This window comes from Nymphaea colorata, chromosome 4, assembly GCF_008831285.2.
Source record: "Nymphaea colorata isolate Beijing-Zhang1983 chromosome 4, ASM883128v2, whole genome shotgun sequence".
NCBI classification, from domain to species: Eukaryota; Viridiplantae; Streptophyta; class Magnoliopsida; order Nymphaeales; family Nymphaeaceae; genus Nymphaea; species Nymphaea colorata.
Window position 1 is genome coordinate 18740251 of NC_045141.1, and position 27403 is coordinate 18767653.

The window sequence follows — 27403 nt, forward strand, 5'->3', positions numbered from 1 at the left end:
GTTGGTCCCCATTTTTTTGTGATTCCGCTTGTCATGCAGTGAAAGCATTTCAGGTGGCATTTTAAAGTTGAAAAGAAAGAAGATCCACCTTGATGAAAGTTTACTCTTTTACCTTTGAAATTTCACCGCGTGTGAGCAATATTTTTGTGTCGCCACTTCAAAATACGTGGAAAAATAGTCTCCACCGGCACCCGTGCCTTATCCAAAAATAAACATACAGGCACACGCACAAGCATACACACATGTTGCGGATGAACGAGATATGAAGGAATTGTCATGATTATCGACACGGGTCTTTTTGGCATAAAAAGGGAATCTTTTGCTAAAATAAAAGCAGAAATGATATGGATTATTCAAGAACCAAAGTATATTTGTTTTATACAAAGAAGATATCGATAAACTTCTATGAAATAGTTTCACGAGATTCAGCCCATTATCCCAATCGTGGGATATCATTAAGAAATATGCATCGATGTTATCAAAGAATTTTCTGTATTACTAGTATGGAGTGACATTTGGACTGATAGGCTATCTATGTGAAACTATACTGAGTAAATTTCAACAATCAACTGTCCCCTTTCAAACGAACTGGATTAAGAACTGGGCACCTGTCTATCTGACGTGCTCTTAGCTCCATTAAAGGATGGAAAGTGAGAGTGGGCAACGTGAATCCACTGGGGATGACAATGGTTTGAATACAATCTAATATTCAAAAAATTGAACTTAATTAGTTGAATTCAAAAATCACATCCCAATCATTAATCGAGTGCAGACATGGTATAGAAATTCTCAATAAATGTGGTGGGTATCACATTTTTAAGCGAATAGTTTGTTATCAAAATTGGAGTAAGTTTCTTATTTTTTATGTTCGAATCTGAATTCAACTGCGTGAAATCAAACAATACCTAAATGTGGCGATAGCTGTCAATCATGTCCGTTGCATCCCTAGACTCCACCACTGTCCGTTCAGTCACTACCACTACCAGATCCCTCCTTGTCCCATAAAGAAAACAGAAAGGGGAGAGAGAGATTAAAACCAAATCAACTGAATAAGATTGACTAGAAGACAAGACTGATGATCAGCCACCTAAAAAGTAAACCAAACCTAGCCCTCCGGGCCCAGCCCCAGCTGTCAACTTGACCCAAGTACATAAAGCTGCACCTTTTTTCTTTTCACAGGCAGAAACCAATGGTAATGGAAGGAGATATAGTCGCAGGAGAGTTAGATTCATTTTTTGTTTTCCCAACTACGACCAGTGAACGTCTGACCACCTAATTCCATCTCGCTAACAAACAACTTCACGTGTCCCAAATTTTCTACCCTAAATCTTTGGATGCTTGTGGAGATGAGGGTCAAAGTAGACAAATATCCTGGAGAAAGTAGTGGATACAACTGAGAAAAAGAACCTTGTGAGGAGTTCAAATTGTGACCTTCCCACCCACCAGCTGTCGGTCAAGAATGGCGGTCGCAGATACTCGAGAAGAATGTCTTCCATTTTCTACGTTGCCTTTTTCCTGCAATTTTCTTTTGCACTCCGTCCAGTTCGCTTTCGGCTAACCCAACCTGGCTAGGTGAAATCCAAGCAGACAGTCAGTACGCTATTTTCTGTGTTTGCTTTCCAACCACATTAGATTTTGGTTCATTCTACAACATTTTCATGGAAATGTTTGCTCACATACAAATCCGAGCACGAACCCCCGGGTCTGCCTGAAACAATAGGACCAGTCAAGGTGCAGAAAGAGAAACATGACCGCATGAGTTCCCCACCGTGTAGACAAATCATTAGAGCACCAATTACATGACCAGAATTCCATAAATATGATACCAAAATTTGACATTCATCACAGCCCATGGCAATAGTCTAACATGCTTTAACCGTCAGCACAGCCAAATGGGGATGGGCTGCAAAACTGAGTTTGTGTTCTCATTTGCAAGACAAACAGCCAACCAACGTTAATCCTACTAAAAAAAGGGAACCTACAATGAGGGCTACTGGGTGTTAAGGCATTCCACCTACTTTCGTGTCGCTTGACGACAGGCGATTGGACATTTAACTGTCGTAGGTTGAATGCCCTAAATCTTGACCTGCTCTGCGACATAATTTGGAACTTATAAACTTCCAGGAAACCCACAAATGCCAGGGGCTTCTGAATAATGCCATCGCTTACATGTAGGACTCCAACAAAAAAAGAAGGGCACGAAATTCAGTAAAATTAAATTGCTCTGAACATACACAAAAGGTAAGCATAAAGTCACAGTGCAAAATAGCAAGCCTATCTTGAAATTTTTTCCAGAAGTAGAGTTCCTCTGTTTTCCCACTTGACATATTGATTTTGGCAAAAAAGATTTCAGTTTCTCTGATTGATTTCTGCATTAAAACCAAAAAGCTGCATTTGGTGCTCCGATGTGAATAACAAAATATAATGCGACAAAAAAAAGTGACCGGTAGTCATCAATCAAGACAACACGCATATAATTGGGTTATTCTTATTTAAGAGTCTCCCAGAAAAGGCAACACACAACTAAAATGAATAAACGTTAGAAGATTCACCAAGGTTGCTCCAACTGAAACAGGCAATCATGCAGCCTCGGATGGTTTTCCTAAATTTTAATTGTGACGCAAGTTTACTAATGCATCACATGATTCACATTTAGATGCCCGCCCCAACGAGAAATGTTTTGCTCACTAAAATGTTCATCTTCAAATTGAGAAACATGATGAAATGTTTTCTATGCTTGTCAGGGTACGTAAACTTTCACCACGTTCCCCAGGAATGACCTTGCACCAGCAGCTGTTCAGGCGAGCAAAGGTAAATTTTCACCAAGCTCAAACCATAATAAACAATAAGGACAGTGGCAAAAATAGGCAAGAAAGGAAAACAGCGAACGATATTTTATTTTGCGGCTGGCTTTTCCATGCACACTGATAGCATCTGAAAGGCGATTGAAGCTGTCCGAAGAGGTCTTGGCTGAAGGCATTGCTCACAGGTCCTTCAACGACTCTATACTAAGTGGGATCCAAGCAACCTGAACTATATTGTTTCCTTGTGAATTTGGTCATTAAAGGGAAGGGCTGTGGCTGCACACAAGCCAACTCGAGCTTCATCTTGGCCAGCTCAACTCATGTACACCACAGTCGAACTAGGCTCCAGCTTTACAACAACTACCAAGTTTGACTCGATACGTTATTTAAATGATCAAGCTCGATTCGAACAGAATTGCAAGCTAAATCGAGCATTCAAGCCCAATAACAGCTCAAACTTGAGCACGTCAACACCCTTTGTCATTTCCTTTGTAAGACAACCAGCTTCATAGAGGCACAATCTAAAACAGCTTTTCTGGTCCAAACTATTTTTCTATAGCCAATGACGGAGGCCTGGTTTTATTCAATGAAGATTCTTAAGTTATACAATCTCTCTCTCTCTCTAACCAAACAAGACAGTGACATGATTTTATTCAATAAAGAATGTAAATTGAAGAGCTCTCTCGACAACCAAACAAAAGGTGCCCAATTAGTTGTGACATTCAATTAGTGTCTTAATGGTTTGCACTTGGGTACCCAAAGGATCCGAAGCCACACTCCCCTTCCCTCCAAACCCTAGGGTTCAAGGTGGCTTTAGAACCTAGGTGGGTAGTGGGACACCTGTCAACTAAAGTACTGAACATTCGTCATTTGCAATCCAAAAGAGTAGAGCCCAAGGAATCAAACTGATGACTAGACTTTCACCTGTCTGCCAGCTGAACCAGCTACGCTACACCCTTCAAGGCTAATATCTAAATGGGTTTAATACAAAGAATAAAAGTGAGGAAAAAGTTTTATTAATAGAAAGAAAAAAAACTGATATGAGAGCTGTGGTTAGAGAAAATCATAAATTGTGACTTGCTAGGTGAATGGTGAGTTGCATAGAGAAGAAAAAGACTCAAGGTGGAGTAACGGAGAGATGTGCAGGTTACAAGGAGAATATGGGTTACAAGATGGATAGATAGTGATAGTTACAAAGAGCATGAGTTCCAAGATATAAGGGCTTAAGGAGATTGTAAGGGTTGCTGTGAAACAAAGTCAAGCAACTAAAGCTCTTGAACCCGTTCATTAAAAAGAGTAAAGTTTGAGCTGAAAGTGTAACTTGAGTATTCAGTCGAAACGAGTTCAGGTTGAATAAACTCGACTCATATAGGCTCAAGTAAGCATATGCAACTCAAGTAGGCACATGATTCTTTCTCACCCTCTCTCTCTCACTCTCAGAAGCCAAAACAAGTTCTTACATAAGAAAGGATAAGCTTGAGCTTGAGCTTGAGCATTATTGAGCCCATTGAAGCTTCAAGTACTAGATTCATCCTAACTTATGAGCCTACTTGAGTGAGGCTCGAGCATTACATAAACTACCAAGTCAAGCTCAAGCTTCATGTAAAGCTCGAATGGAGATATGGTACATCAGCCAACCTGAGTACAGGAGGACAAGCTAGAGCTTGACTTAACTCCTGTGCAGCCCTAGTCGGCTAGTATGCATAGATTCATAATGCCATTAAAATAGGATCCATTAATTGGAAGAACATATTTTTTACAAATAAAGACAATCCTATAGACAAATAGGTGTAAAAATTACAAAATGAAGTTGAATTTACAGAATTACGAAAGAAAGCTGAATTTCCAGAAAAAGTGACGCTTGTGCCAAGGCTTGATCCTATCATCCAAGTTTCCTTAATGTCTATGCACACTGACCCATCAACTCATAAGCAAAGCAACAGAGCATCATGGTGTAAACGGCTCAGTCAATCTTAATCAGGAACTAACCAGCCAGGTTAGGCCTTTAGGATCCAAAAATGAATTAAATAAACAAAAAAAATCGGAAATATTATTTAAAATTTTAATTTAAATAAAATCCGAACAAAACCTTTGCAAAATCCAACATATTCTAGTGTTTGAAAAAACCTCCTTAGAAAAGAAAATCACCTGGAACCACATACACCCACTTATAGAAAATTAAATTTTACATAAATGATATAGTTTTTTCTGTTCATATTCAACCCTAGACATATGATCTTTTCACCATTTCCACTTCCCACTACGAGAAAGCTTCTTCACCGGCTACTAGATTCTCCCAAATCGATGAATCCTTAGTGATTTCTATGAAAATGGGCAAAATCTCTCCCTCCCACGTCTCTTGCAGCATTTAGAAACAAGAAAAGAGAGAGGGAGGAGTGTTCGTCTTTAAAACATAACGCAAAAAAGGGGTCTTTGGGACCCTTTTTAATTTTTTCCCACTATCGTACGATACGGAGGTGTATCGCCCGTATCGTAAGTTACGCCACTCGTATCGTACGCTACGGGCGATACGCTTACGACACACGAGCGTATCGTGTATCGTAAGCATATCGTATAGGTTTTTTAGACCTGTACGAAACGGATAACATTGTGTCAAACAATACCTTTTCTTAACTTATTGGAACCAACTGGGGAAATGGACTCCTAATATGCAGACTCAGGTCTCACATAGGAGGATTACAAAGAAAAAAAATAGGAAGCACAAAACTGCCTTTTGATAAATACACAGGAAAATTCCTACTAATCAAGCATGGTAAACTTTAGTGCAAACAGAAAAGAAACAACAAAGAAAAGCACCTTGAGGAAATAGCCAACTACTAATCTGTAAATTGCAAATGAAAAGAACCAGACAAACCTACACTTGAACTTTTGGAAGATATGTAGAACATATTCACATGGGAACATCTGGATCCAACCTTCTTTGGATTGCAGCAGCCGCCTAGCACCAATTGACACAGTAAGTAACAGAAAAGACATGATAAGACATATGCACATCACCGGAAAATTTACCTCAAAGTTACCAAGTCTATATTGGTAATTCATTTCTTCCCGCAACTGTGCTTGCTCTTTCATAGCTTGTGCCTATACATGGACCATAAAAAAATCAATAAAAGTAAATTCCCCATTAAGATAAAATGAAAATGCTCCAAATAATTAAAAACATGCAGAACAGATGACCAGCTTAATGGCAGTAGTCCATGTATAAACATGATGGTTGACTCAACTCTGCCAAGTATTTGAAGTTTCAGAGCCATAGGTATCTAGTAACAGGCAATCTAACTTCTTCCAACCTTGTTAGATGAAGTGTGATAAGACTTGGTGTGCACCAAAAAAAAAAAGGTTCCCCAGAGATAGAGACTACATCATGTCACATCCATGAATTCATATAAAAGATAACAAATCCCTATCCAGATTATCACATAATGGCCAGGATCAAATGTTGGCAAGTTATACCAAACAACCGTCCATAAAAGAATATAAAGTTCCACAAAGCAGACTCTGAAAGTCGATTCATTAGTTATGCACATCAGCAATTGCTCAAAACATTTTCTTTCAGACATAAGCATCTATGTAAATGCCCAAATTTGATTTGCAATAACTACATACCTTCTAAACACATCTAAAATGGATATTGTAATCCAAACCTACTGCTACAAAATGGAGCAAGAAATATTACCATCCCACTCTGCATAGAATACTTTAAAGCTTGAACTTGTTCTTCCTTCTGCCTCTCACGCTCCTTTAGCAGTTCTTGCCTGCAGATCAAAACTTTGCTTACATCAGTTGCATATAAGATCAACCTCAGCATGAAGAATAGAAAAGTCACAAGAACCACAAACAATCATTTGCTACAAGATTATGAAACTAGACAGAAACACAAATCTGAAATTCTCCTGAGTAGGTATTTCAAAAGTTCAAAGGTGGATTGTTGATCTGTATGCTAATGATCAAACATACAAAAACTCGCAGGTGTCATTGGCTTCAACAATAACATGAAAAGAATTGCAACGGTTAAAAAAGCCTTAGATTCATACACAAATGATTAGTATGTTGCATAACCATTTCTGGAAGTATTTTTCCAGAAATAAATAGTTATATTTTTTCCAATCATAATCATGAGTGTCAATCTCAGTTATATCTCAGAAAGGCAAAATCAATAGATGACCCACAAAATTCTTAGGAAAACTTTCAGGAATTACAGAAGTGCGGGAGAAAAAAGGCAAAAGGAATAGACATTTGCTAAGCAAACAAATGAAATTACATACAAACACTGCAATCACAAATTGTGAAAATGTTTATAACATGGTTCTCATTTTTAGGCAACTTCATTCCAGATAGACAATTGCAACATCACACTATTATGCAAAGATTATTTCACCATTTGTTGCCTTATCTACTTGCTTTCTCACACATATACAGTCAATCATCAACTTGTGACCATGTTTATTACTCGGACAAAGAAGCCATCACAGTGCATATGCAGATCCATAACAATAAACCAAAATTACAATATACGTCCATAAGAACTTCAATCGATGAATGGGCCAAACCTGGCCATTTCACAAAGAAAATAGCAAATGGCTTGATACTACCACGTGGACATGGAACCCTACATGCCGATCCTCACCATTTCATCCAAGGTTTGTTGACAGGGCCAGAATTAGAGTCAAAAGGGGGTTCAGAAAAATTCAAGATCTAATGGACCAAATAATTCAAACTAATTTCCAAACCAAGTTTCGGTTCTCAAAGCTCAGTCTCCTCAACTATATTATTATAGGCAAACCGTATGATGGAAGGCTTAGATATTTGGGCAGTTTTATGTTTCAATATACCATGCGTAAATTGGAATCTGGTACCATTGCAGTCTTTGTTTCGTAATCACCCTTGAAAGGAACAGTTTACACAAATCTATTCTCTATAAATTCCCTTAGCTTCTATGCTCTTACTTCTCAAACCTTGTAAAATTTAGGCCGATTTTGATAATTTATCCCCATTTTCCATGTTCCTTTCCATTCTATTGATAGCAGGTCAAGTTATTTGCACCTCACAAGCAACTAGCCAGATCAACTTCAAATCCAGCAGTGCCCAAATCCAATTGATACCATTGTCACAAATAAAGTTACCAGCAATGTTTTCCTTGGAGCTTTCAAATTTTCCTTTTTTCTCAGGAAAAAACAGGGAAATTATTTAAAAAATTTAAAGGATAATAGAAAAATGTGAAAGATAAGCTTTCCACTTTGTTCATAAAGATTCAAATAGTTTTAGATTTTTACAAGAGGCAAAAAATGGAAAATATAAACTTAAAGTTCATACAAAAAGGTTTTCCTAAGAAAAGGAAATATTACGATGTTTATTTTTAATTTTATTCATGGGACAAAATCATTTTTATTTTTGGCAATAGCATTGCATCATGTTCAAATATTTGTGACAACTCCCAATAAATCTATAAACCATTGCTCTACAAAATATAAGTCGCATGAGACATACAAATTAAACTATGAGGCCGCAATTTCCAATCCCACTATCTTTATATTTTGATAAGAAAATCCCATGAGATGATCAACTTATATGCAAATAAATCTAATTTTGTATCAGCAGATAATACACAGTAGTAATAAACTAGCATCACCATATGTAAAATTTACTCATGTTGAAAGCAAAAAACGAAAGACACTTATTGTGCAATGATCAGAAGCCGAAAGGGCTATTCAATGTCAAAACATACCGACGTTGCTCCTCATCATTAAACACAGTGCGCTCCAACTGTGAAGTTTTCCTTGAACCTTTTTTCATCTCTTTCAGAATCATGCGCTGATGGTAACCATCTAAATCATAGTATCTGAAGCATGTGTATAAATGCTTAAATTTATGATAATGATGAATAGCACCCATAATTCAACAATTTGCGATATATTCAGCAAGCAATGCCAGAAACTTAAATTTCCATTTAAGCATCAATAGATCTGAAGTCTAGGAAACATAAAATATAAAATGCTCCGTAAGAATACCATGGAAGAGAACGTCAACTTATATAAACACTCAGGTATCTAACAACATAGTAAGAAATGAAAACCATCTACAAGTAAGGTGAATGTTTGTAATAACTCAAGCATCCCTTCTTAAGTGCCACAAGATAACTAAAGAAGAAACCAAGGTGCAAACTGATAAAACTTATGTACCTTCTTCTGTGTATGTTTTGAGTTTGTTTCAATTGTTTATCCTTTTGGCGTGTATCCTTTTGTACATTTTCTACGGCTCTTAGTCATTGCTCACAACCACCAGATTGTTAGGCTTGCTCCAGAGGCAGCTTTCTACTTTCTAGCAGTATGGACTGGCTTCATGGCTGCTCCTTCTATTTTTTGTGCACATATTACAGGCTACCTCTTGTAAAGTAAACATTTTTGTGATACTTGTCTTCAAACTGCTATTCACCTTCTGCTCTTTATGCATTCAGAACCAACCTACTTCACGAGCAATTCCTTGTCCTAGTAATTTCCTTGATCAATATCATGTTTGTGTCCTTAAAAGACCCCAGATGCGCTGCTCTGTGACTTTCCTTGGTAATAACTCATGATGTTCAAACTGTAGTATAAAATAAATATTTGATAGATGGAAAGCTATTTTATCATCCTAGCCTTTCAAATTGAATATATCAATGGAAGTGAAAATACCTTTCATTGTGAGAACTTTTGCACTTCATGGCTAAGAAGGGAGAAATATCCAAAAACCCATAAATGACAAAACAAGAAATTAAACTAACTCCTATTTAAAAATGCAGGGAAGCTGACATCCAAGGTCAAAATTCAAAAGGCATTCTCTAAATTTTGTAACCCTTTTTTGCTCCCATGTTAATAACGCTTGCCTTTTCTTCGATCACTATTTTGCACATCAGGATAACAACATTATGTCTTTTGACTCTTTTCCTTATTGTACAGGTTGGTTATTCTAAGACGGGGGCAATCAAATCAAGAAAAAGAAAAAAAAAACTTACTTTTTTGAAGGAAATGTAGCTGTGTTGTGATCCTCCATGAATCTGTCAAATACACAAAACTCAGTTAAATACTGGAAAAACAGCTGAGCAAAGTCATGACAGAAAACTAGATCAGCAAAAGTAGATGTCTGTCTTCCAATCTTCCTTTCCTTGTAAAGCAAAATTGAAACTTTTTAACAGAAATTAGAAAGCCTTATCATGGTTACACAAGAATGTGATAGTTGATATTCTAAAGAAGAAAGTTTGAGATATTGCACCATACTCTTTAAACATTTGTTTTTCCTCCCGATTTGACAATGTTTCCAGGTTTATCTGCAGAGAGACACCACCAACTCATTTAAGCAAACTATGTCTATGTTAAACGACAAAAAGGATAATGCCAATTTAAAATCCATGTCACAAGGGTAATTGTACGGGTGCTGGTGCTGGGATACGGGGTGCGAACATGACAAATTTCTCTCTCTCTCTCTCTCTCTCTCTCTCTCACACACACACACACACACACACACAACACATATATTCATTAAGCAAAATAGTGTGTTTTGCAAGTTTTAAAAACTGAGCTTTCCTTGAAAATATGGATAATGCTGAGGGGGTTAAGAAAGTTCCATAAAAAGAAGAAAAAAAGGTGTTCACAAGCAGGCCCCCTAGCACACAACCTACCATCACAACTCCCCTTTTCTCATCATGGAGGATGCATGCCCTCTCTTTCATCACACCGTCACACAAGTAACTCTCTCTCTCTCTCACCCCCCCCCCCCCCACCCCCCCCCCACCCCCCCCCCCAAATGAGAAATAGAGTCCCATCTCTCTTTTTTCTTTTTTTCCCAATAACTATCTGTACTGTTTGGAGGCCTATTCAAGTGTATCCACGTACCCATGTTAGAGTACCCCTAAGAAATGGATACCATGGCCTAAGTCACGTAACCATGTGACTTAGTCTTAAACAACAGAAACAATATTGGCATTCTAAAGTTGCAATAGCATCCTCTGCAATGTCAAGCTCTTCAAGAGAAATTTGTGTAACAGATGGAAGAATAGGGCCAATCACACAGTTGGACCCTTTACTTCACAGTCAACACAAAATGCTTAAAGCCATAAGCCAACTTAAAACCTATTCCAGCTTCACAGAACACATATCGACATAATTTTAGTGATAAAAAAAATTGAACAATCACATGTACTTTTCTTAAGAGTAGTTTCATTATTTGAATTTTGAAATCAAAACCATATGAAGTCTATAGACTCTATACAACTTGCAAGACAGCGAAGTAACAAGTTCCCATTAAAAAATTTGGAAATGACCAGAAAATCTAGGACCATGTGCCTGGTCATGAAAGGTGCAAATTCCCCTGATAGCCAAAAGCACTATAGCATTGTCATTACTAATGAGTTTTGCCCTTTTTTTTTTTTAAACTTGTCTTTCTTATCATTCTCCTGTTGCCCGATCTTTAGGCATCATGTTGTATTTTTCCAGTACATGAGTTACTGGAATTGAACCAAGTCATATCCCCAACTTTTTCAGCAAGTACAACTATTAATTTATTACACCCAAATGCACTAACCAGAAGGATGACTCGGTGAGCCAATCTTGGCACAATCATTGTTTGAAGATTTTGCATGTCTACACTGAAGGACACCATTTGCATGGGGCTTTGCAGTCATATTTTACACACAATACTTTGACCTTAATCAGAGGGTTAGAGTTGTGAAAAGATGTTCAGTATTTGGACAAGTTCCCATTTGATGGTAGTGATAATCATATATTCATTTGTCAACATCCAGTAACCATGTGTGTGTGTCTATAGATAGTCCTAGAAGGCTAGCAACTTAATGCCTAAATCATTTCCCTTGTATGAAACATTTATTTTTCAATGTTAGATTTAACAACAGCTTAAGTCAAGAACCTTCTATGATCAGTAGATATTTTCCCAATTTGCCAGCAAATAATTAAATCTAGAACCACAATTAACACAGCAATTGACAAATTTCAATGTTGCAATAAGCATAATTCAAATTCATAACACAAGAAAAAAAAACCTGTTTTATTTCAGCTAACCATGCAGTGAATTCTGGCCTTTTATTCCTAAAACAAAACATCAACCAGAAAAATCAATAAGCAAAAACCCTTGAATAGACATAAACATTCTTCAAGTAACAGTTTAGACTCCAGAGAACTATGATTAGATTACGTTGTATACCTAGAACAGCATATAACTTAGACATCAAAAGATCACTTAATAAAAGATTAATAAACAGACAACTTCATGAAATCACAAGGGAAAAAGGCCAAAGCAGGACTCATACTAAGTTACAGGGATGAAGACTAAGTACCGAGGTGCTGAGATCACAGGATCCAACCATCAATTCACTAGATACTAAGATACTTAAGTGCTTTACAGGCACCATATCTTAGAACAAAACCTAATACAATGGAAGAGATAGCAAATCTCCTCCTGTAAAAAGGCATTTGCAAGGAAAAAAAGGAAGAGCTATGCCACATGGGTGCAGGGTGGGGCTGCGGCAATTGTCGAAAAAATTTAGGTGCTGGTGTGGCAAGGCAATCTACATATATACACACACAGAGGGGTGGATCCCTCTGGCCAGGAGGGATCCCCTCATCGGGCGGCCTTCTTTCACGTGCGGCCCCCATTGCACACATCAGGGCATGTACTGTGAGAGGCCAAAGGAATCCAGTTATATAATTTATTATATAGTCAATTAAATGTTTAATAGCTTTATTTATTTATATTTACAAGTTAGTCACTATAAATATATGTGTGGGGGCTAATTGAGTCAGGTGAACATCTAAAATGGTCAGTTTTGGGTTAGTCGGGCTAACCACAGTGGATGTGTCGTGTTAGAGCCGCACCAGCACCAGCACCTGTGTCTTGTCAGAGCCACACCAGCACCAGCACCTGTGCCACACCGATGCAGGTGATACAGCTATTTAGGAGCACCCAACTGACATAGAGGAAGAGCTTTGGCTGACGAGAAAAACAATATAAAAATTTGAAAACACCTACTTCTTGTCAAATAGAAATGCAAAAATGTTCACAAACATGATTTGGCTTTATGTACTTGTTTACTGGCAGAAAATTTGAGGCATGATATAGACCACAAATAACGTTGAGTTTAACAAAAGTGATTAAATTCCACATAAACATCACTTAGCATTGTGAATAGGATGTATAAATGTTCTCGCAGCTAGGAATTCTGAATTAGTTCAAAAAATTGAGAAAAAATAAAAGCTGTAAGCTTAGTGTCAAAATCCGCATTGTAACTTTCTATATTGCGGGTGTAAGCTAGAGCTACTATAAGACCCTTCAAATGTTATCTTGACGAGTAGACCATGCAACACACACTCCCAGATGCTGCCAAAGTAGTAAAATGAACATGCTATCACCCAAACCAACTAATGTACTTTATCATATTTGGTCAACTCCTAGGCACTAATAGGTACCAACCTTCCTCCTAGCCTAGATACATAAACCAAATTCATGCTTAGCAAAATATGATGCAACTGAAAATGTGAACCTAAAATGCTAATTAATGTTTCTTCTTGTTTGATTGGAAATTTCATGTTAATTGGCAATTAGTGACCACCCTACACCCAGGAACTGGTTTGGCACATTGCATACTGAAGCACCACCATGCATTCCAGAATGTCAAAATTACATGCTCGACACGCTTCTTTTAATAGAAGCCGCATTGTTTGAAGAGTAAAAAGGTAAACCTGGCCTTGTGGTGAGACACGTGATAGTATAACCTGGGGTTCAGGGTTCGAGAACACCCACACCGGTACTGAAGAAGGAGAATGCATGAGTAAACGAAAAGGTAAGATCGCTGACCAAAAGAAAGAGAGAGAGAGAGAGTACCACATATCCGTCTCTCGAATAACTCCGTATTTCCCCCAGGAGTTGGTCACTGCTCCCATTTTTTCTTCTCCTTCTCCTTCTCCTTCTCCCTCTTCTTCTTCTTCTTTTTCTTTTCCTTCTCCTCCCTTTCCTTTTTCCTCCTCCTCTTCTTCTCCCTCTCCTTCTCCTTCCTCGTCCTCTCCCTCTCCTTCTCATGCTCCCGCTCCTTCCTCCTCCTCTTCCGACGCCGCCTCATTTCGGCCTCACTCTCCTCCTCCTCCTCTGTCCCAGACGCCGAGCTTTCCGCAGAAGAAGAATAATCCGACTCGGACTCCGAGCCATCGGACGACTCCGAAGAAGGAGATCGGCGCCTTCTATGTGCGTGCTTCCTCGAACTCTTCTTCCTCCTCCTTTCCCTTCGGTCACTATCATCACCGTCGCTCAAGCTCCCACCATCCTCGGGCCTTTCTCTTCCGGCGTCGTCCCTCTCCGTTAGGGTTTCCTTCTCCTTCCCTTTCCCCATCCCCGGCGGCGATTACCCAAGCTCTCGAGCGTTTAGTTCACTCACATAAAAGGTCCAAAGAGAGGAAGAGAGAAAAGGAAGCGCCGCCTAATGTCGACAGGGACGGAAAATTTCCCGAACGTTTTCGAGATTTCCGCCGGTGGCGATGCTAATGGGGAGCTCAATCAAAGAGCGAACCAAAGGGAAGAACGAAGGAAGAGACCCCAGAAGCGTTGGACAGTGGCTGGTTTTCCCTCTCCGGTCTTCCCTCTTCCCTCCTATTTTGGCGGTTCGCGGGCTTAACCTGCCGGGTTGACGGGTCTCTCATACCCGGACCCATTTCAACGTTTGGATAAGAGGTCCAAACAGCCGGGTCGGAGCATAACCACACCGCCCCAGAAGCCTGTATCGAAATTTTTGAACCTATTGGCACGTATCTGCCGATTCGTCTCATACTAGCCCGAATTACAACGGCATTGAGTTACTTCTCAAAAAATATATACTTTTCACTTTCCATTTTCTAAAGATTATTCAAGTTTCCATGTAATTTTTAAGAACAAAATAAATAATCTATTATTGTCCAATCATTAGCATAACCAATCATTTTGGGCACTAATTCAAAATTTGAAAAACAAGTTAGAATGGTGTTTCTGATCATTTAATAAGGAGTTTCAATCTAACATGACGGACTGTTAAAAGAAAATATATATATATACAAAAACATAAAATAAACATATTTTATAGGATTAATGCGGGTAACTGTATACCTCATGTGGCTCTGCCACTTGCCTGTACAAAACTAATATTATTAGTTTAGGCCTTAGGGTCACATGAATCACAAAACGAATCAGTGCCATATTCTACGCTTGAACTTTTCGAGGAGCTAGCTAGATCCCACAATGGAGAGAAAAAAAGAAAAAGAGATCTGCGCCTTGTTCGCTCAAGGGGATCTTGGTTCCCAGAGTATGAGATCGTTGTGTCTTCTTGAAGGTCCTGAGAAGTGGAGATGTAGAGCTTTAGGAAGGGCGTTCAGGAATTCTCTGCTTCTACTGCATCTGCTGCTTTCTGTTGCATGCAAACGATCAACTCCCCTCTGATAATTCACTTCTGCAACTTCTCCTTCTACCAACAGCTTTCTGCTCTGTGAGCACGAGAAGAGCAGGAGAAGAACATGGGAATGGGCAGCCATGGAGGAGGAGCACATAGGAATGAGCAGGGACGGAGACTGAGAAGAGCTTCCTGATATGGACCACGAGCCAGTGCACGTTCTCTGAGTTTCTGTTAGGATTCTCTTCTGTGGCAGTGAGGTTTATGATCAAGCAGACGCTTATCATCCTCTCCGAAGAATGATTTTGCCCTCGAGGTAGCAATATATCCCAGCCCCTCATGAAAATGATTAGAAGGAAGGATGGAGGCGCTTCATTCATTGTTGTCGGCCTTTTCGAACATTCTTTGTTTTCTATGATCTTTTTTATCAAACTATTGATCAAGCTAAGTTAGTTTGGTGCCTCTTTCAGGACATCCTATAAAATTGAAACCATACAAAGTAGATTAGCATGACCTCTAAGGTAGTTTAGTAATAAGTAATAGGAACAGTAATATATTGTTCTATATATTTATTTTAAAAGTGAAGATTCATGAAACACTAATACATATACATGAAACAATATGCCCCTAAAATTCCTTTATTCTTTAATATAAAAATATTTTAAAAGCTGAATTATATGCATAAAATTTAAAGTATAAGCAAATTTCTCAAAAAACTGAAAACAAATGCTATCATTGTTGCTCCTTATTGGAGTATGCACATTCGCCGATCCTACCTCTGGCCTTTTTATTTCATTTTAGAACAGTTTAATTATTTTTAAATGTAAAATATAATATAAAAAAAGGTGATTCGGGCCAACATGCGTGAACTTATTGTTACACAATTAAAAATAAATGAAGTATTATGTTATAGATTTGTTAAGTTATCATAGTTTTCAGAGAAAGTTGGCTAAATATGAGAAATGATATGATAATAGCACAAAAAATTAATTAAACAAGAGCATGAAAATGAGAAAGATTTAATAATTAAATTTATACGTAAAACAAACATGAAATACAGTTAGGAGGGTGAGGATAACGAAGTATAAAAAATGAAAGAGTGTAAAATAAAGTGAAAATAAATCATGGAAAAACATAATTTTCATTAGAAACGAAATTGGCTTCTCATAAGGAGAAAAAAAAAGTTTCTCCAAGTTTTTCTCTATTTTTTTTAAGCATTCAGAAAGTGCTTTCGAGAAAGCAAAATTACTCTTTAAATGCAAGTTTTTAAATCACTGTGATATTTACATTTATAATAGAAAATTTTTGTTTGGGGAACACCATTGGCCTATTATTCTAAAAAGCGACCACCATAACAATTAATTAGTAAGGACGCCCCTTTTCATAAAAACTGTTAAATAAAGGCCCTTCTTTTAACTTTTTGTCTAAGAAACAAAAAGCATTAATTAAACTGATAAACAAGCAGTTCAGGCGATCATAAAAGAATTGTGGCCTAAATACTTTTTGTTTCATAAGTTAATGTAAGTTTACCATGAAGCCCTTATACCTTTATTTTTACATCTGATATAAAAAAAAATCTATATTTAAAACCACAAAAGGTCACTCTTTTTGTAGTTATGTACCAAAAAATGTATCAAACTTGGTCATTTCTCTAATATATAAAGAAGAAAAGTCAATATTGTTACAAGACTGCCTCTAAATGTAGCCCTCACCACACTTCAACTTGTGTGTTAGTGACATCTTGGTTCCAACACAGAGAGTTGGCCCTTAGAGACCATTCGATGGCAATGGAGAGATCATCACTGGGAGAGGGGTATATATTTATCCCCTGTCTTGTACCGTTCTGTGGTTAACCACAGAACTGACAGGTCGCCCGCTCAAGCTCACCCATTGTTTTTGTATTTAGGGGACCTCTTGTCCCCAAATTTTGTTATATATTCCCATTTTATCGGCAAGCTCACCTCTCTTTCTCTATACTCATCTATCTCCCATTTCTCTCCATGAGTCCGCTTGCACACTGCTCCTCACTGATGCTATAGAGATGAAGCCAGTCTTTCCCATCACTCACCATGAGTCGCTGCTCACTGCTCCTCACAATGCGCCAGTGACTATGTCCAGCGATCGATTGCTATTTGCACTCTTTTTTCCTCTCTCAGTACCTGGATTTCTCGCCCATCTCTTGCTGCTTACTGTGGTTTAGCAAGTATTGCGGTTCTTCACTATCTATGTTCATGCTTCTCCCAATCTCCATCCTCCAAATGAGGGGTTTAGCGCATAATAGAAGAATTTGGTCTCCTACTCTAACCAATGAACATGATCTGGAGCTTCACGAGAAAGCCATCGAGTTCTCTCACTCATTCTCTTTCTCTCCGGCTTCAGCCCTAAATCCCATGAGATGCTTCATTTGCAGCCCTTCGATGGCTCACTTTAGCCTTAAATCCATGGAACGCCTCATCGACAACCTTTCCTAAATCCATGAAATGCCTCTTTTGCAGCCCTTCAATGGTCTGCTTAATATGTGGAACACCTCATCTACAGCCTTTTTGTAGCCAGCTTCATATCCATCAAACTACACATTTCAACCAGTCCTACCATCTCCCCTTGGAGATAAAAAAAGGCAAATCTTGCATAATGGAAGATGGTGAAACACTAAACCCATTGTTTCAACTAACTGAAAAGAAAATGAACCACTAAGTATGTTGCGTCGGCGCCTCAAAATGTCACATCTTCTACGCTTCAATTTATGCATCGGTGGCCCCTTGTTTGCGGCACAGAGAGTTAACTTTTGAAAAAAAATTGTTTGCAGCACAGAGAGTTAAACTTTTGGAAAAAAAAAAGTGAAGACTCGTTTCAACTAACTGAAAAGAAAATGAACCACTAAGTATGTAAGAGGCACTAATGCGTTTTAACTTGCGTCGGCGCCTCAAAATGTCACATCTTCTACGCTTCAATTTATACGTCGGTGGCCCCTTGTTTGCGGCACAGAGAGTTAACTTTTGGAAAACAGAAGTGAAGACTGCATAATGGATGATGGTGAAACACCAGCCATTGTTTCAACTAATTGGAAAATAAAATGAACCACTAAGTATGTAAGAATACATAGCACCACTGCCTTTGTAGTCCTTTTGACGAGGGAAAAGTTGACGGCCGGTGGGTCTCCGGCTTGACCTGGCTACCGTTGCCGGGGCCATTTGCTAACCATTTAAGCCGATCTGATCTAATCATGGATTCCACCAATTCACAATCGGTGTTTTAAAGATGGGTTTGTGAAGCCAATTGGTTGGTAGGGTTGCTGATTTGGTCGATCAATTCATTAATCGATTTAGTTGACTCAATTAAAAACAAAAACTATTTTTTTCAGATAAATAAATAATTACACAAAAGTAAAATATAGAAATAATTTTGTAATAAAACACATGGCAAGGAGGGACACTCTTTTTCATGCTCTTTATAATGTCAATTTTCTTTCTATATTTTTATATTTTGTTTGGCTTTTTTTAAAATAGAATTGAAATTCCACTTAAGCTTCCAATTTCAGGCAATCAAACTGGTTCTTAAGTTGCATACTTGAAGAATGTAGAATGTAATGTCCTGGCTAGTATTGTTCGGAACAACTTAACAAGACGTTCAATGGAGTAGGAGTGGAACCGGCGGGCTGGTAGGGGCCTCCCCTCCACTCTCCCCACTTCCTAACTTTTAAATATTTTTTAAATTTACATGTATTTTTTAATTTATTTATCTTAATTTTAAAAAAATATTTATCTTAATTTTTAAAAAATTATTTTAGCTTATGTTAAAATTTTGAAGCTATATTCGACTTAAAAAAAAAAAACTTGGCGCGCGTGAAAAGGATAAGAATGGCCCACCTCTTGTGCAAGGAGCGTCCTGTTTTGAATTTTTAGGAACGGAGACGAAGGACATGGTTTTTTTTTAAACACTGTGCACCTGCCCACGGTTTTCATGCACCAACTCACGGTCGACAGCAAAGCGCCCTCCAGGTACCTTTCGGAACAGTGTAATCGGCTACTCGACAATCCCAACCGGTGGGTCCGGTGGGCCGGCGCAGAAACTTTTTGGTTGGGGAATATTAATCGTTGAAAGCAACGTCAAGGTTAAAACTTTTTTTTTTTTTTTTCCTTTTCATTTCTATAGAAGGTGTTTGATTAAAAAAAGATTGTGTTGGTAGAACACATGTTTCTTAGTAGAGACACAACGATCCTATTTGGATGATTGTTGATCGATTTATTCTGTTCACTTCATATTTGCAAGAAAGTCAGTTTCTTGAAAGTCTTGTTGAACTGTATATAAATTTGATTGTCAGGCTTCACGAAATGTCGAAATCTACAGTCGACAATCAAGCAGTGTGTTCAATCATCAAGATGGTTGGGAGGATTTTTAACTCTTAAGATCAAAAGCTAAAAGATAAGATCAGATTCTTCTAAGCACCACAAAAGTTAGGCGTAACAATGATTCATATTTAAAAAACAAGAACACAACGGCTAACCGTAATTGGTTATTGACCTTAAACGCTAAGGATCAAGAGGCGCATTGAGTGGAAAAGATGGGAACTAAAATTCGAAAGCAACAATGGGAGACTACTTTTAGAATATAATCCCATTACGTTGTCACCATTCTGCAAAAGATAGAATACTTGTGGCCACCACCATCACCTACATGGAACAAGAGGTTGTTTGCGTTATATGCGACGAATATAGAAAAGAAGTAAATCTCACGCCAGCTGCCACAGAGACTGGATGGGGTTAGCGTGTTTGGTTATCACCCAGATAAAGAAAAAGAAATCTGTGGACGCCCACTGCGGTGTAATTAATGAAACAGTTGGAGCTTTCATCTTTGCCTCGAGAGAAAAAGGGTTGGGATTTGAGATCGCATAGGCTGCAAGCAACTCAGTCGCAATCTGTGCCATAAATGGAAAAACATTGCTACAGGTGGAGGTGGGGCAGATACGATGGCCTCTCCTTGCCTGGAGCAGCAACCAGTACCCCCCACTTCAAAGGGATCAACCAAAGCTTTAATCACAGTTTGAATGCGTGTTCTTCCGGTAGATGGTAGCCTTTACCGTCCTCATACATGGAATCCATGTTCCTGTCATCAGTGCTTTTCTCTGTGCGCCTATATAGATATATATAAACAATTTAACTGTTGAAACTACTCAAGCAATTCTACCATGAAGATTCTTAAGATAAAAAAGAACAGAAAAGCTGGGTTGTCCCAAATAATTGGTGTTAGGAACTAATCTGCACACATACACACGCAATTTCAAGATCATAACCAAGCTAGTCGAAACACCTTATAATTCACAAACTGATTTTTAGGCCTTTAATTATGCAATTAGATCAGTATGTTTGCTTTCAGCGAGAAATAAGCTTACAGGGACACAGGTATATCAGGATAAAGCTCTTACCAGTGAGCTTTTTGATGGTTCTTTAACACGAGACCGACTGACAAGAACCATCTAGTATCGGCAAAGCACTGAACGTTTTGCCTTTTCTAGAGACTCAAATCCCCTGCCATAACGCAAATACATAATGATCCGACAACTACATCATTCAAGATGGCAGTTCACATATGCACATATTGCTCATCTTTACAAGTTTTTGACACCTCACAGTGCAAAAGTAGAGAGTATTTTTCCAGCCTTGAGTAATATACCACTGTTTCATATTCTGTACATGCTTATATAAAGCCTAAGAAATCTGCACATCAGAAGAAGAAGAGGCAGAGGAGCGCAAAACAAGAGATGAAAACCAGTAACTTGTCCAAGCCTCTCCTTACCACTTGCTCCATCTCCCTCATCCTAGGGGTGCTCGGACCGCTCCCCATGAGATGATAAAGCTGACTGCTGCCATTGTAGTGGCCAACATGGCTGCTGCTATGACTAGACTGATAGAATCCTAGATCTGAGCTTCCCATCAACCAGGGAAACACAGCAACTGCTATCCCACCAACAGTTGGATTTGTAATGCGTGTTGTGAAGTTCATGCCTGACAGATAGGAAGCATGAGCATAGGCATTCGGGTCCTGCCGATACTGGTGGTGGTGGTGGTGGTGATAGTTGTGATCTCCATGGTCATGGCGGTCGTGGTCGTCTCCCGTTGAATCTTGCTGCTGCGTGTCATGAGTCCACTTGGCAGGAGGCCTTCGAGGAATGCTCTGGTCATCGATGCGGGAGATGAGCGCTTTGCCCCTGCCATAAAGAGGGATCAACGCAGAGGTAGAGATGGCTGACTTGCAGACGGGGCACGGCTGAGCAGAGGGCTGGAGGTGGAGCCACTTGTAGATGCAGGGCCAGCAATAGAGATGGCCGCACAGGGTCACCACCGGCTCCTGCGCAAACTCCAGGCATATGTTGCAGTCGAACCCTGCGTCGGTTACCAGCGACGAGGAGGAGCCGAAGCTGCTTGAAAATCTCTTCTCAACAGTCTGAGCTTCTTCCCCCGTTTCAGCAGGACGCTGCCACACGGCGGCCGAGCTACCATCCATAACTCAAATGGGCTGCCCTTCTTTCCTGAACACCAGATTCCAAGGCAACAAGTATTTATAAGAACAAGAAGAGAAGATAGGCACCGAAGCCACCGACGTAATTATCTCAACACCATTCTTGTATGTGCAACTACAGATCATCATATAACAGGATGAAAAACCAGGGAAAAAAAAAAAAAGAAACTGGTCCCGGAAAGCCCAGTCTTAATGCAGGACAGGGACAATAAAAAAAAAACAACGAACGAAGATAATGTATCGGTCCCCACATGATTGGAGACCTGAAAGGCAAGCAGCCACGACAAATTCGTAGTCAGCAAACGGTATTTATCGTGACCGAGATTTAAGTTAGGTAAGATAAGTACTATAGCTGTCTGAAGCCACAAAAACTTGACATGAGAAAGGGAAAAAAGAAACCCCTTCTTTTTCAGCTTTTAAGAAACAAACAGACAAACTTTCTTTAATGGACACCTTCCAACACGACACTGTGGTAGATGACTCGCTACATGCTTGCTTTGCTCCTCGCCAAAGACGTCAATCTCATCACCTGCAGATGAGAGAGAGAACACGTCTAATTTGTGGAATATACAAGCAACAGGACACCAAGTCTACTGTGCAGAGCAGATGCCCAAGGGCTCTAAAACGCAGCGTCTTGGACTCGCTTGAGAGTACACTAACTAGAAACTCGCCGGGTTCACTTGGTGACTCGGAGATTTTTAACTTCATTTATCATATAAAAACATATTTATTTATCCATGGGTGTTTCTATGTGTAGTAAAATACATCTATACATAGAATGCAACTTTTAATGATATATTTGCTACAGAAACGATACTAGTGAATGCAAATGCATCCTTCTTATGTATCTTATACAAATAATACACTTGAGCAGTCAAATAAACCTGCGAGTCGGCTCTTGTACGAAACTTGAATCTCATCAGGTCCACCTCACGATGACTCACACTTAGTTTTTATCGTTATTGACCAGGCGGGTGACAGAGTTATCCAAGCTGAGCACAGTTTTCAAGACTGCCAGACAGGGCCTAACGTGGATTTTGTTGAAGTTTCTCCTTTTTTGAAAAAAAGCCAAGGCACAATTAGAATTCACGGGCTATCGGGCTTTCCAGAAGACTGCCAGGCGGGGCCCTAACGTGGATTTTTATTCCTTTTTGTAGAAGTTTTTTTTCTCTAAATCAGGGGACAGTTAGAATTCAGCAGGCTATCGGGCTTTCCAATGTCCACAGAATGGTGATGGCATGCAATGGCTAGCTAAGCGCAGTTGGAAAAGATTAGGCCAGCACCTCTGGATTCACAATAATGAGTCTGGACTCTGTATCGGCAGCTGCCGGCACATAGATCCACCGCTTAAAAGGGGTACAAGCGATTATGATTCAGGTTACACACCAAGCCCAACCTAACTGAATCTGATTTCAAATAGACCCTGATCGGGTTTGTAAAAAAAAAAAAATGTTCCACACTCTGATTAGGTTTAAAACTGCATACTAAATCTGAATATGATTGCTGATTATACTATATTTTCCTTACCAAACAGGACCGCAAACAGATTGGTTTCTGCTTGGTAATCTAACAACAAGAGCAACAAAACCAAACAAAATACAAAAGAAAAAGACGAATAAGAGAGGTTGGTGGAGAAGAATGGGCTATGAGAAGATACAAAAAATAAAGAAAAAAGAATAGAGGATATGCATCACGTCACGATTCACGAGGGTTTTGCAATAATTGATCTGTGTTTGCTGAGCACAAGCAACGTCCACTAGTAGTAACTCAGAGTACAGCAGGGGAAAACAAATTGACCAACTACTAAGAACATAATTGTTATAAAATAATTTTGAAAGGTACAGAACCGATAGGTGGGTAAGAGGGTTTGGAATAGAATACCATGGGGAATGGATGCGAGGAACCTCCATCGTACAATATGGGAAAAGATAGAGAAATTCAAGGAGGAAATTTTTGTTGGGTACCCAAAATTTTTGCAATTTCCAAGAAGTGCATCAGGAACAGAATGCAGCAATCGAAGAAAATAAGTGAATAAACAAAGTTCTTTTCTACTCTAACAACTTTTTCCTAGTTAATGGCCGTGGGCCATTTAAGAGACAAGTGTCCTACTGCATCATTACAAGAAGAAAGGGAAAGGAGAATGTGAAGATGCTCGCTCTCTCAAGGCGCGTTCGAAAAACCAAAATTTCAATCTGTTGATGATGAGTGGTTGCCTTTACCACTTCGAAATCATGCCTTTTTTTTTTTAAATCTTAATTTATGTGACAGGGATTGCTTCCTTTGAATCCGATTCCTACTGATCTTGCAGGAGGAGTTTTAATCAGTTAAAAACAAAAGGAAAAATCAGAGAAGGCCCTAGGAAGCGTCTTTCATCTTAGAGAGAGAGAGAAAGAGAAAGAGGCAGTCGTGGCAGGCTTATCAGAAAGTCGGCAACGACAGCTTTCCAACCACTCATCGACATTGGAAGGGCGACTGGAAGTCGGCAGAGGGCCTGACAGTCCCCGCCCTCTCCTGTGGCTGTCCAAGTTCCAACACCTATCTGATGCCCATCCAACAAATATGTTGATGAACAGACATTGAGAGAAAGATAGAGAAAACGAACATCAGACGCAATGTAAATTGTGAGCACATGAAAGTGGAACTTCATCAGATTGACAACGCACTGGTAGAATTCATGTATGCACTAATTCTCTTTAATATCTCATGTTTCTGTTATTATTTATCGATCACAATTATTTTTCAACTTGACAAAAACTTAAAAACTACTGTTCGTTTCATTTACCTAACTTCTAATCGAACACACTGACCGAACACACCGATCGACTTTTTGTATAGAATTTCATTCTGAATAGACAATGTTATGTTGGTAATTCGATCTTCTGCAGTTGTTTCAGAATATCGAAAGCATTAAGGAGTTACATGTCCTTGTGTAATTGTTTATAACAGTTCAGTTCGATCGTTCATACTTTCTCTCTAATTTTCAATGTTTTGAACTCTATTTCCTGAATGATTCAGATTGCCTCGAGAATTTTTAGGTGAGTTCAAAGAAGAACATGAACCACCTTAGGTAGAGGCAGTGGTAAAACTTCTGTGTGTTGCTTCGACCTCAAGTTCAAGTTTTAAACCTATAATTGGCCTTAAAACACACCCTCCTGCTGCCCTGCACCAACTCCTTTAATCTGCTACTTTTTTTATATGTTTCAGAAACATTTCTACTTTTTTTTTCTGTGCCTCATTCAATAAGTAGTATCCACCAAATAACTTGCAAAGAATTTCACTCGCTTGGCATGATCAACTGAACGCATGGCGAAACATCAACAAGTACTATATATTGCACCAAAGATCCATAATGAAAACCAGGAAGTAGAAAAACAAAGCCGAGTCATATAGAGATCTTAATCCCAAAAGGATCAAGCTAAGCTTCTGCCGTCGCTCCAAATGGGGAAACACCAGAAGAAAAGGGATGTTTCGGGATAAAAAAATAAAAAGTTTGAGGGAAAAAGGTAACACAGCAGAGGGGACGAGAATGAGGGGAATTTAAGAACGGATGCGGTGCGACAAAAGCTGCAAAGTGGGGACAAAACAGAGAGTTCCAAGAACAAACCATGGCGGGGTTCAGATTCTCAGACAGATCATAAGAGAGGAAGAGGGGAATGAGGAGGATCCTGCCAATGGAAGAACACCAAAAAAATCATTCAATTCATTGAAAAGCAAAAAGTGTCCCGGACAACAAAAATGATCCATTAGATTTTTCACCTCCCGGCCGGCCACGGCTGAGGCGTGCCCAAATTGGAAGAGATGAAATCGTGAAGGCGAAACGTTTCACGAGAGAAGGAAGCGGTGTGTAAGGAGCCAGAAAAGGAGAAGGAGGCATCCGGCATCTTTGAGAGAAAGGGAATCGGGAAAGAGCACAACGAGGAAAGGGGTTCCCCTTCAGCCATGCTTTCTCTCAGACAGACAAAAAGGGGTTGTTGGAGGGGGGATGTGGTTGGGTGTGAAGATGAGATGATCATACACACAGGGAATATCAGAAACAAGAAAAGGAGACGATCGAGAGGAGACTTTCATCGACGACTTTGGCTTTTTATGCATAAAACGAAGAAGAAATCTTCGTTGATTATCGTACAAAAGCATAACATAGAGAGAGATTCAACTTAGAATGAGAAACGAGAGGAAAAGAAGAGCGTGGTGGGGAGAAAACATTGTTTCACGAGCTTTCAGTTTTGCCCATTGATCAAGGAACAAAAACACCAACCACCAAAGGAAAACAGAGCAAAAGGGAGAAGAAGAGGCAGAAAGCTCACCTGTGCGGGACGATTCGATGGCAGATGACGACGGAGAAACACGTTCTTTCGCCGACGGCTAGGTGATCGGCCGTTCCTCCACAAACAGAGCGTGAGAGAGATAAGAGAAGGAAAACGGAAACGAGGGCAAGTTCAGAGGCCGCGCGCAAAAACGGAGGGATTGTTTCTGGGGATCGATTCGCGGAAGCATTTTACCCCCTATTTATGGAAAAAGAGAGAGAGAGAGAGAGGGTACTGAATGAGGCGCCTTTGTCATCACCAGCGTGCAATATGGAGCCGCAAAGGGTACACGTACCACCTTTAGTTGCAGAAAAAGCTTGAGATTTCACCTATGAATTTTCCTGCCTCTTTTACAGAAGAACTAAGCTTTCAGATGTGGATTTTACAGCCATAAACCTATGAATTTTACCACCCAATGAGCTTCTTTAAATGCACGAAAAAGATTTTATAAAGATCACAAGCTTTCATGATCTGCAATTTTTAAGACTTGGTAGATTGTATAATCTTATCTACACATGCCAATAAACTGATTTGACAGGGAACTTATGAAAGTTGAACAGTGGAAGTCACATATTTAAGATTAAAGAAACTTTTGAGATTTAAAATGCGATTCAAAGGCACATTTTTCGATGGCGATGAGCAAACTGTGGATTTGAGACTGTGGATTTAAGATTCCTATAAGACCTGTGGGTTTATGCGAATAGTGGATTTAACATTCCTATGACAGCTTCTGACCTGTGGATTTTAAGTACCAAGTACTGGGGCTCCACTTGAAGGTTAACAAATTCATTGTGTTAATCCTCGCATTTTTTCAACGTAAAATTTTGATGTGTGATCTACAAATAAAAAATTTTACATCTTATATAAGATTCTAAAACCCCATTTGACCTTTTTTATTCAAGATTAGAGGTAATGAAACATCAGCTAAGCCCACATTAATCCCCTTCACCATGAGTTGATAAAAGATTCCAATGGATTTAAAAACCGTGGAATTTAAACCAAACACCTCACTTCCGGTTATAGATCCACAGTTTTTTTTTTTTTTTTTTTGTACAAGACAACTGAAAACCATGATCGGAAATCCATTGTTTGTTTAAACAACAGATATCTATTGCAAATCTCTGAGTAGGTTGCGTTTAAATAAATGTTAGCTCAAGTATTACTTCCTAACTCTAACCATACCAATATTGATTTTCTAAAACTATAGCACTAAAAAGCATTAAGCACCATAATTTGACACGCAGATTACACTAATGTATGTTCATTAATCCTTGAATCCATGTGTAATTTGATTTTCACGTTCATTTTTCGTGAACGTGTAGATTTGCATTTAAGATTTGTAAAAGCGTCTAGAATTCCGA

General features: G+C 39.0%; 1 protein-coding gene and 1 pseudogene across 2 annotated transcripts; both read right to left on the reverse strand.

The window, feature by feature from the left end:
• Positions 1 to 1030: 1030 nt before the first annotated feature.
• Positions 1031 to 14462, reverse strand: LOC116252690 (vicilin-like seed storage protein At2g18540; annotated as a pseudogene).
• A 6074-nt stretch (positions 14463 to 20536) lies between these two features.
• LOC116252581 (E3 ubiquitin-protein ligase RMA1-like) lies at positions 20537 to 26335 on the reverse strand. Of its 2 annotated transcripts, XM_031626942.2 has the most exons (3): positions 26043 to 26335; positions 22192 to 22267; positions 20537 to 21748 (listed from the first exon to the last, which is right to left on the reverse strand). In XM_031626942.2, exon 3 carries the CDS (start codon positions 21721 to 21723, stop codon positions 20944 to 20946), a length of 780 nt encoding a protein of 259 aa, XP_031482802.1. In that variant the 5' UTR covers positions 21724 to 21748; positions 22192 to 22267; positions 26043 to 26335; the 3' UTR covers positions 20537 to 20943. The 2 variants fall into 2 exon arrangements, with proteins under 2 accessions (XP_031482802.1, XP_031482801.1); XM_031626941.2 differs by lacking the exon at positions 22192 to 22267 and having other exon boundaries at positions 26043 to 26330.
• Between the last annotated feature and the right edge of the window lie 1068 nt (positions 26336 to 27403).